At 31.4% G+C, this 12,166-nt stretch overlaps 1 protein-coding gene across 1 annotated transcript; it reads right to left on the reverse strand.

The window, feature by feature from the left end:
* Positions 1–1,368: 1,368 nt before the first annotated feature.
* Positions 1,369–11,719, reverse strand: LOC145270892 (uncharacterized). Its single transcript, XM_080126444.1, has 2 exons — positions 11,386–11,719; positions 1,369–5,042 (listed from the first exon to the last, which is right to left on the reverse strand). Exon 2 carries the CDS (start codon positions 4,876–4,878, stop codon positions 3,817–3,819), a length of 1,062 nt encoding a protein of 353 aa, XP_079982570.1. The 5' UTR covers positions 4,879–5,042; positions 11,386–11,719; the 3' UTR covers positions 1,369–3,816.
* Between the last annotated feature and the right edge of the window lie 447 nt (positions 11,720–12,166).

Genomic DNA, 12,166 nt, shown 5'->3' on the forward strand with positions numbered 1-12,166 from the left:
GTTTGGTTGAGCATTAAAATGTAACATAAAGTTAAATTAACAAAGACTATATAACATTTGTTAAACATTAAATTGTTACATTAAGTTAAATTAACAAAGACCATATAGCATTTGTTGAACATTAAAATGTTACATTAAGTAAAATTAACAAAGCCTATGTAACATTTGTTGAACATTAAAATGTTACATTAGTTAAATTAACAAAGCCTATATAACTAGTGTCCTAGGCAACAAAATCGGATTTATTCAACACTCTTGCTTTATCATATGATTTGGAAGATGAAACTGTCCCTAAAAATATTCACAAATATATAAAATTGTTATGACAGGCTTTTAATACGTAATGCCCTGGTCTAATTTTTCATATAAGTAGAACAACGAAAATTTTCAGTTATTAGTTTGTTTAAGAACATCACAGAGTTACACATTTCTTGCATCTTTTAAATCAGAAATGAAGCTGCATGATCAAGAAAAGGCTTTCCTTTCAAAAACAATTTTATGTAATGCAAAGTGCATGGCAGAGGATTCCATAGACGTTTGCACTTCTGATCTTTAAAAACGTATGTTGTGCATCAGAATGATATCGTGCAGGGGAGATATTTGCTGATCTGGCACTGCCTCTTGATTTTGATAAGTTTAATATATTTTCTGAAAATTTAAGGGTAATAAGCTTCTGTTAATTGAAGCCTAATAAGCTCCTGTAAATTGTGGATACCGGTTTAAGGCATCTAGAGTTAATACTTCTTTGGTACAGTATGGTAATCAATGCGGTTTTGCTTTTGGAAAGTTGTCAGCAACCTATGAATCTATCAGGTAGTTTCCACAGACCCTGCACTAGTCATGAGCTTTTAGGCGATTTGACAAATAATCAAGTATGAATCTTCAGAAAAGTTTGCATCACAATAGCTGACAGTTGCCTCATCACTGACAGATGGAGGGCAACCAAGTTTAGGTGCTTCTGTTACAGATTTCATGGCATATTGGAATTCACAATAACAATATTTACAAGAATGTGATGTGACATAATTTCTTTTAATTTCATCAATTTTCTATAGTGTGCCATTTATTTAAAATACACATTTGATCAGGGTATGACACTTGGCAGGTTCCATTTAACATTTAACTAATTTCAAACAATTTTAAATCAGAAACAACAATTAGTTCAGAGTTGTAATTTGCCACATGACCCATAAAGATATAAATCATTGCCTATGTTACATTTCTACTAGATCAGACACAAATGTTGGTCAGGGTCATTACTTATTGAACGTCAATCGTATTTAAAAAATCATGCACAATAAACATATATGAAAACAATAATGATAAAAGGCTAAATCATTAAATAGATATTTAGAGATGAAAACTCGATATAAAATAGACGTTTTATTGATATATATTAAATTTAAAAATAAAAGTAAAAAAATGTTAACACATGACCTGAGCTCTTTTAGGTGGTTTTAAAGATTTACATGAGAATAAAAACTTTGTTTTTTAAAGAAAATTATCAATCCGAGTATAATATTATTTTCTCATATTTTCGCATGTTTTTAACAGAAGAATACCTACACACATAACAAGTGTCAAATTTACCTGAAAATGTTTTAGTTTACCATACATTTTAGTTAGTTTGAAAAGATTCTCCTTGAACTTACACATGATTTTTTTTAGAATATATAGATATGTATCCCTGCTATCGCTTCATTGATAAAGTTTGGTTTTCTAGAAATTGTGTGTAAATATTTCTTAAGATTTTTTAAACCAGTTAGTATATTTCATACACTTTTTCTCTTTTATTTAAATTTCCATCAGTCGAAGTTCTCAGGCTCCCTACATGTGACTCATGTTTAACTCTATATGAAATACATAGATATTTGAATGTTCTATGAAAGTTCTTTTGTCTTCCATATGTTTTTGCATATGACACAGCAAATGTTTTCTATGCAAAGAACCACATACATCAAAGGAATGTGGTGTGGCTATTTTTTAATCTATTTTTTTTAGTTTAAGCTGGTGATGGTACATCCTACCGGATGCCAGAAATTCACCCTTTAGACATTTCCACCAAATAATCATTTTAAGATTCTCTATTTTTGAGCAACTGATTGAAACTCTCTTGCACTTGGTTCACCAGGTATATTTTCAGGTAGTTTTTAAAATTATTTTTTCGAATTTCAGTTACTCCTATAATTATTGAAATAATGATTTTCCAAAGATTTCAATTTTTTCACGTCGTACATAAAACCTGGTGTTTTGTTATTTTTTACTCTCACTCTTGTAACCTAGTATTATTGAAGACATTAGCTTCTAAGGTTGTGACTTTCTACTTATTTTCTCATATAATTATGTCAGGTTTAACAGCTCGATTCAAGGCATGTAGTTTTAGGAATCATAGAGTCATAGCAGATGCTGTTCCCATGACTTGCTGCAGCATTCAATATTCAACATGTTATAGATCGTCATGTGGATATATTTACACATTCCATTTTATTCCATTGTATAGTAACCATCCTCCCGATGAACCTGACAACTCGATGTCAAACGGCTCACCCTCACTATTTCTGTTTAGTTCAAACTTATATTGTTCTGGGTGCATGAATCCAGAAAATACTTGTCACAATATTGTTTGGCTCATTTTTCCAATTTTCTGTAATGGAACTTCTGGAGTATTTTTAATAAATCTTTTGGGTGATTTCTGTAGCAGACTTGTTTTCTGATTTTGTCATATTTGTAAAACAATCTTGATTAAAATGGTTGGCCACTTACGTGATAGAGGTTGTTCTGCTGGTTCTTGTTTCATGAAGCTGGAATAGAATATTGAGGTATCGATATTTGGAAGATCATCAGATACTGTTTCTTGTATGTGTTTCTATATGACGTGACATATTTCTCATATGTGTTAGTATATGACACGACAAAAGTTGCCTTTAGTGCAGAAGAACCACATTCTTCACAAGATGTTTGTCTCCTTTTTGTTTTATTTTACTTCAGTCAAAGTTCTCAAAAGTGAAGTGGCCCACAACCTGGGGCTACCACTTGAACTTTATATGAGATACATAGATATTGGAATGTTCCATTAATATTCTTTATCTTTCAAACACTGAAAAGAAATTGAGAACATAATTTTCCTCTCCCTAATTAACCATTTTCATACGTTGTAGTATATCTTTCATTTTGGTCTCTTGATTCCAGGATAAGAATTTGTCAAGTCTGGTGTAGAATACAGCTTTGTGCTATTACTTGAGGAAACATCACTTGGAGAAGGTGCAAACCCCTGTACAGACACTCGAGGATAGTGTCTAAGTAGGCATTCAAGTTGTTGTCATATGCCTCAACAAATGTGACTTCTGTGGCTTGTTTCTCTCTCTATTTTGCCATAATTTTACCACTTTGTTTTTGCTGTGCATGGGGCATTCTACCGGATGCAAAACATTCTTCCATTGGTTTAGTTACTCCAACAGTGAGATCTTTTTAAGATTCTAATTGTCCCTTGACCTGTTTGTATTTCTCTTGCTTGCTCTTGGTTCCACATTTTTCATTAGCCCAGTTTCTATAATAATATTTATTTGTAAGATTCCAGTTTAATTTTTATGTCATACAAAAGTCCTTGATATTTTGTCATTTTCTTCTCATGTGTTTGCATATGATGAAACAAATTTGACTTCCATGAAAAAGTAGGATCACATACTTAACAAAAATGATGTTTTTCTCTTTGTTATTTTCTTTCTTTGAAATGTTGGATACGAGGCAGCCAAACTAGCTCGAAAAATTTCCATGCTTTCTATTGGAATCGACCGAGAGCTCTATTTAGTATCCTCACTATAAATTTGACTCCCCTTCAAAAAAAGAATTACATACTACATTGGAATGTGGTTTGTCTCCTGTATGTGTGGTCATATGCCTCGACAAATTTGACTTCCGTGCAAAGGAAGAACCACATACTTCACAAGAATGTGGTTTGTCTCCTGTATGTGTTGTCATATGCATCAACAAATGTGACTTCCGTGCAAAAGAAGAACCACATACTTCACAAGAATGTGGTTTGTCGCCTGTATGTGTTAGCATATGACACGACAAAGTTGCTTTTAGTGCAAAAGAAGAATCACATACTTCACAAGAATGTGGTTTCTCTCCCGTATGTGTTAGCATATGACATGACAAAGTTGACTTCCGTGCAAAACGAGAACCACATACTTCACAAGAATGTGGTTTGTCTCCTGTATGTGCTGTCATATGCTTCAACAAATGTGACTTCCGTGCAAAAGAAGAACCACAAACCTCACAAGAATGTGGTTTGTCTCCCGTATGTGTTAAGATATGACGTGTCAAAGTTGACTTAAGTGCAAAAGAAGAACCACATATTTCACAAGAATGTGGTTTCTGTCCCGTATGTGTTAGCATATGACATGACAAAGTTGACTTCCGTGCAAAAGAAGAACCACATATTTCACAAGAATGTGGTTTCTCTCCCATATGTGTTAGCATATGACGCGACAAAGTTGACTTCTGGGCAAAAGAAGAACCACATACTTCACAAGAATGTGGTTTGTCTTCTATATGTGTTAGCATATGACGCGACAAAGTTAACTTAAGTGCAAAAGAAGAACCACATATTTCACAAGAATGTGGTTTCTCTCCCGTATGTGTAAGAATATGACACGACAAATTTGCCTTGAGTGCAAAAGCTGAACCACATACTTCACAAGAATATGGTTTGTCTCCTGTATGTGTAATCATATGCCTCACCAAATATGACTTCCATACAAAGGAAGAACCACATATTTCACAAGAATGTGGTTTGTCTCCCGTATGTGTTAGCAAACTTGACTTCTCTGCAAAAGTAGAACCACATACTTCACCAGAAAATGCTTTATCAGCCATATTGATTGCATCTGATTCCACAAAATGTATATACAATGTAGTATATGACTTAACTTTAGAAAATTTATATGAAAAATGTAAAATTATTTTAAACCTTTTTTAAATCACCAATAAAGAAAGGTCCTTCTTATCCATTAATTAATTTCTTTTCATTGCTGTAAATTCTGAAAATATAAAATAAATTTAAAAAAATAAAAAATATTATATTTTGATGTGGTTAACTTAAATTTCTCATGTTTATTTTTATTAAAAATACCAAAAACATCTCTTATTAATGAAATTTAAAAAATGATTAGGGATTTATGCAATACTGGTTAGTTAATAAAATTAATGTGTTTTTATTTCCAAATATTTAACTATAAATCTAACCATAGCACTACGGGCCTAGTAGACAATCTAGTATAAAATTTATGAACATTTTTTCTGGATGTTATCTATCGATCTATATATCTATATATCTATATATATTGGAAACACAAAAAAGATTGTGCAGGCCAATTCAAACATGGAATATCATGTCCTTGAAGTAACCTCTTATCCTACATAAGGATGAGATTATCCTTAAAATTTCAGCCAAAGTAGGTTACAAAGTGCTCAATCAACACATTAATGTACTTAGTCGAATTAATTCGAGTTTGCAAGCGAACTGTAGGCATTAATAATACTCCACATTAATACTGAACCTCAACCACCTTATAGTATTGAAACTGTGCACCTAGGATTACTTTATCCTCCCTTAGACTGATGTAATGCCTGGAATCAGTGCCTTGCCTGATATTAGATTTTCCTTCATTGCTAAAAATCACTTTCGACCAATATGAAAAGTCATGTGTTTTTATTTCCAAATATTTAACTATAAATCTAACCATAGCACTACGGGGCTAGTACACAATCTAGTACGAAATTTATGAACATTTTTTGCTGGATGTTATATATATATATATATATATATATATATATATATATATATATATATATATATATATATTGTTAATGCCTATTATATATAACTATATATTATTAATGCCTATTAATTATATATATAATGCCTATATATATATATATATATATATAACTATATATTATTAATGCCTATTAATTATATATTATTAATGCCTACAGTTCGCTTGCAAGCTCGAATTAAATCGACCAAGTACATTAATATGTTGATTGAGCACTTTGTAACCTAATTTGAAATTTTAAGGATAATCTCATCCTTATTAAGGATAAGAGGTTACTTGAAGGACATCATATTCCATGTTTGAATTGGCCTGCACAATCTCCGGACCTCAATCCCATCAAAAACATATGACATTACATCAAGTTACACAATATTAAAATTTTAAATCAGGAAACATTTTGAACAAAAATGAAAGATAATTGCAATTCTTTCTCACCAGAGTTTCTGCTGAAGACTAATGCAAGGAATGCTGAAAAGATTGCAGGCTGTCAAATTGCAGAAGGGCTATACTACTAAATATTCATTGTGTTCGTGTTGTATTTGTGTTACACTAATGTTCTAAATTCCTGATAAAATACAATTTTTCATAGTGCAGAGATTCTTTATGCTTTCTCAATTTAATGTTAATTTTAAAATTCATGTGATACTTTCAATTTAGCTTCAATTTGCAGCTTTTGATAAAATGATCAGTACGGACTTTTTTGTGTTTCCAATATATATATGAGATTATCCTTAAAATTTCAAATTAGGTTACAAAGTGCGCAATCAACATATTAATGTACTTGGTCGATTTAATTCGAGCTTGCAAGCGAACTGTAGGCATTAATAATACGCCACATTAATACTGAACCTCAACCACCTTATAGTATTGAAACTATGCACCTATGATTACTTTATCCTCCCTTACACTGACGGAATGTCTGGAATCAGTGCCTTGCCTGATATTAGATTTTCCTTCATTGCTAAAAATCACTTTCGACCAATATGAAAAGTCATGATCTTCAATGCATCTGATGGAATCCAGACGGCACTTTCTGTTGTTTACAGTAATCATTGGCTTGCATCTTGCAACAGAGTCTTACGAAAAAATATTCCTTCAATCTGTTCTTTACTGTAGAAAGAGAACACTTTTTAACAAGATTACACTGTTGTTGGATTTGTGAAGCCGTTTCAAACCTGTTTATAACGTTGCTATCTATGGCATTGTCTTTCATGTAAGAAGTAACTCTAGGATGATAAGATTTAGCGGCATCACGAATAGTGCCAGTTTTTGGTGCTTTTGCACAGTCACTCGTACCGTTATCTAATCATATTTTAATCTGTGGCCGATTTCTTGATTTGATATACCAGAAAAGTTGAAGATTAGTGAGCTCCTCGTGGTCACTAAGAAGAAATCGAGGAATATGAACTAGATGTTATGTTGTCTAATCTGGAACAACACAAATTACGATTAGAGATGCTTTGCTGCCTAAAAGGTAGTATTTTAGCGGGTATTGTAATCTTGTTTAAAGCTTATTTGTTTCCTTAAGATACCTTAATTTTCACTGTTCTTCTCAATCTATAATTATTTACTTTATCCTATAAGGGTCTCTAGTATCCCTTTTCTGTCAATATATTCTGTCATAACTGATTTTTTAATCTCTCCACATATCTTTTCAATGTTTTTCTAATTTTACTGTTATTGAATGACATGGCACACATTTATATAATTTTCCACATTTACATGGAATCTCTTTGTCATGATTTTTACATTAGCGACTGTACACGCACAACATATTTCTGGAGAATCACCCTTGAATATTTTCTGACTTTTTGGTAGAGTTTCTCTTTAATTTTCCACCTCATTTTGATATTGTTATTAGTAGATATTGCCTAGGTTTGCTATTGTATGAAACAAATTCTTACATTGTTTACATTGTACATATTTAAAGATATTAAGAAAGACAAGATTTGATTTCTTCATATATCGTGAAGGTGCATACATGCAAAGGCACACATGACAGCTGGTAGCAAATGCACAGGATGATGTAATTAGTTTGTCATAATTGATATTGTCAGTGGTGTAAGCTGTAAGTCAACTGTTTCATCACACAGCTGTCGAGGGTGAGCACAAAAAGCAGATCGTATATAAAGCCAATGACAGCGGAACATACATTTCATTTGCTGCAGTTGTTGTCAATTGATTATTATGCTTGATGAACAAAAGAATTTAATCCCCGAGAGGGCAGACAGTCAGCTTAAAATGAAGCTTGCAGATATTCGTTATACTGACTCATCCCAATCCTGAGGAAGACTACAGACTGTACACGGATCAGAGGGAGCATTGAGCTTGAAAAACCAATTTACTTCTCATCCCATAAACGTAGTGATATACAGACACGATGGTCGACTATAGAAAAAGAAGCATACATGATACACTTAATAATTATACGATACACTATGCCTTTAATAAGTTGAATGAATATTTTTATAGTATGAAGGTCACCATCTACACAAATCACATACCTCTAGAATATTTATTCAATATTAATAGTAAACTCGCCTATATAGAATAGGAAAATACAGAGGTGAGCTTTGAAAGAGAAGGAAAATGTTTGTGTGGATCTTTTGTTATGCACCGTGGATTTGAGTAGAGACAATGAAGTTCCCTATTAAAAATAGACTGTAGGGATTACTCAGTAGGTGCAATTACCTCAGATCATTTTGATTCAATAGAGTTTGCATCATATAAGAAGGTTAAAGGCTCGTCAGTATCGCAGGAACATCATACATTATTGGGTTTTGATATAATTAGGGAACAAGAGTCGGATAAGGAAATAACATTGAATGCAGGAGCACAATCTGCTTCTTTATCCTTTTGCAAAACTAGCATTGAATATTTCCGGACCCTACTTTACAGTCTTGCATAACCAATACATAATATATATTAATGACAAAACACTTATATTCCAAATTATGATATTAAAGTCATATTTGATTTAACAGATGAGCTTATTTTACGTATTGCAACGTTTCCACATTGTTATTTAATACACTAAAACTATTATTATGAAATAGTTATTTAATCTATTATTTCAGTTTTGCAGACCCAGTACATAATGATGTTCATCAATATGTATTGTGGTTTGCCGTAGGTTTTTTCGGTCACTTACAAGAAGGCTGAAACGGTGGTTCATCTGTTGTTGGATGAAATTTTACCCAGATTCGGGGCACCACTTCAGTTGTTAATAGACAAGGGGTCCAAAAAGGTTAACAAATTGATGAAGAAGGCATGTAGGATCTCAACATACATCATGTGAGCACATCATTTTATCACCACAAACTAACGGCAAAATAGAACGTTTTAGTGAAAAGTTGGAACAATGAACAGTCATGGGATATATACATTAACGAAATGTTGGTGGCTGTCAGATTCAATGTGAGTGAAATGACGAAATTCTCACCATGCTCTCCAATAGATATATGATCTTGCCATTACATAATATATTAATGCCTTGTAGAGTATACTAGGGTGATGAGCAACACGAGATCACTCTACAAGAGATGCATCGATCTTTTACATTGGTAAGGGACAACATTTTGCAAGGAAAAACTGATAGAGAATTCGAATGAGAAAACAAGGTTCATAGATTTTAAGATTGGAGAAAAAACATTAAAGATCCGTCAATCAAGGAATGGGAAAGCTGATATTCCAATATGGAGGAGTCACCATCAATACGAAAGGCTGGATGAGGAATCTAACGTGGAGAGGAGAGTCATGGCTCATAACATAATGACTAAACTTGTAAATAGGGAAGGAAGAGAAATAATTTTTGTTATTTTTTCATGATTTGAGAGGAAACTTGGAGGGGAGCAGAAACCAGTTTGATGATTTTGCACATGTCTGAAAATGATCAGCTTCTCCTCATGCTAATCTGAGAAATGATGCCCTTTTTAGTACGTTTTTTTTTTCAAAAATGGAAACCGTCTGCATTGCATAAGTGACCGACAACGATTTTAGGCTTTCTTTCTTTCCTTTCTTTTCTGTGACATGACCAATCCTTTGAAGCACACACACATGCTAGCCAAGTAAGTTACGATTTTCCATGCACAAATTCAGTATATCTACTAATAAAAGCCCCATTTATAATAACTTCCTTTTTAAACTATCAAGTTAATGTCCCCAAAATACAAAATAATTTAATTTTATGTCATCTTAACTTTTCAAAACAGAATTAATATTAAAGGGTCATATTACAATCAACTAAGTAATTGTGGAATCTCTATTATTGAGAGGAAAAACAAAACAAGTTTTCGACATGTAAAAAAATACATGTAAAGAAAAAAGCATATTTTGATTTGTTCGTATTATTTGGATTAGTTGGATTATTGTTCTCATCTTAAGTGCTATTTTTACAATGTTTGCACAATAAAGATGAGAACTTAATAATCTAAATAATACAAAGAATCATAACATTGTAATTTGTTTAAGAACCATGTTTACTTTTAAAATTTAGTCAACGCTATTTGAAAGGTATGTTTAAGGTTTTTTTTGAGAAAACTTAAAAATACAACATAAGTTTCTTCAATTATCAGCATTCTTTAAACAAATGAACAGAAAATTTGATAACTACATTTCCAAATTAATTAACAGGTAAACTCTTTGGTATACTTACATGTGTACACAGTTTCTAATACACTGATCCCTCAGATTGAAAGCACTAGTCGAGAATACAAACATTTAATTAAAGAAAGGAGAAAACGACTAAATATCAAATAGACTAAAAAAATGGCTAAATTCGCTAAATTGACTGAAAAAGTCGATGTTTCCAAAATGGGGGATCGATTTACTAGAACTTGGTATTAGAAACAGAGAACAACTTAAAAATTGTAAACATTGAATTTTCTTTTTGGAAAATCTGTTAGATTAGTGACAAGTACATAGGAGCATACAAATTCAATGCATGCGTTGAACATTTTTTTTTACTTTAAACCAGTGAAAATCATTTAAAATTCTTTTTTTTTTCATGGTAAACTATAAAGTTGTTCTGGTCGTACATATTTCGTAAAACTGTATTTCATATTCAATATAAAAATGTTTCTAATATTATTAATCATTAAACTGTGTAAATCTTAAAATCTAACAAAATTATAAAAAAGATTAATTATTAATTGCAGTTTGAAGAAGATAAACAAAGGTTTTAAAAATCATTAAGTCGTTCTGCTGTTCCATATTTCGTATAGTTAAGACAAGGTTGACGTCACGGGATTATGTGCTCCGTTCTTCCCAATCGTTTGGAAGTGCCTAACGATTATTAAGATGGAAAGTAAGTAATAATTTACCAAAACGTTTAAAGGTTTTCTAGACATTGACCGTTGTTTTTTTGTGTGTTTTTTTAATGTTTAAGTCAATATTGATAACAAAAAAACAATCAACACCGAAAAAGTTTCCACGATAAATCAACATTTCAGGATTATTTGCTTAGTAAATGTAGTTATCTCCCTTACATTTTTAACGTATTCTGCAAATTCAAAAATCGATATTAAATTCATGTAGTAATACTTACGTTTTTGTTTTATAATCTGCTTTCGATTAACTTTATCTGCTTTTATAAAGGAAACGATTTTTCAAATGTGATTGACTTTACAAGCTCAAGTTAACATTCAAGATGACGAACGGAAAAGCAAGTTCGCAGAAAATAAAATTGAAGAGGAAAAAAAAAAAAGAAATTATTTCGAAATAGAGCCGATCTATTTGGTGGATAAAATTAGTTTTATTCTATTTAACATTTTAATATTTACATGAGAGAGAACAGATTACAAGTTTCATCTTTATTAATTCTCTAACTCGTTGCACGTGCAATTTAATGGCGGAAACTGATACTACTTTTCGTATTTTTTTTATTTTAGATTTCCGATTTTCTTTATTGTGATTAAAAAATTTATTTTAATTAATTAATTAATTAATTAATTAATTAATAAATTAAATTATTTATTTATTTATTTATTTTATATTCCTGGTTATTTTTTATTGTATTTGAAAGATTAAAGCCTAAAGTTAATCTGGAGCTTGTGCAGTTTACCAAACACATTAAAAATGAAGATATTGAAAAAGAACTACGTGCCTAAATTTTAAAAAAGTTATTCTGAAAAATATTTTTACGGGGTCGTCAGAAACTTGAAAGATAAATATTAGTTTTCTGGGATTATTTCAAAGATAATTAGTAAATTAAAATCTTAAGATATTGAAAAAAAATACACCTTGTTTGTGCAAAACAAGTTAAATAGCCCTCCACCTTCAGCTACATTTTAGTATAGGCAAGTTGTTTTTTAAACGAAATTAAATTT

The sequence above is a fragment of the Euprymna scolopes genome, chromosome 46 (assembly GCF_053919585.1).
Source record: "Euprymna scolopes isolate OS-2025 chromosome 46, ASM5391958v1, whole genome shotgun sequence".
In the NCBI taxonomy this organism is placed as follows: Eukaryota; Metazoa; Mollusca; class Cephalopoda; order Sepiida; family Sepiolidae; genus Euprymna; species Euprymna scolopes.

Coding starts and splice junctions, on each gene's coding strand:
- LOC145270892 (XM_080126444.1), bottom strand. CDS start 4,878: ATGGCTGATAAAGCATTTTCTGGTGAAGTATGTGGTTCTACTTTTGCA.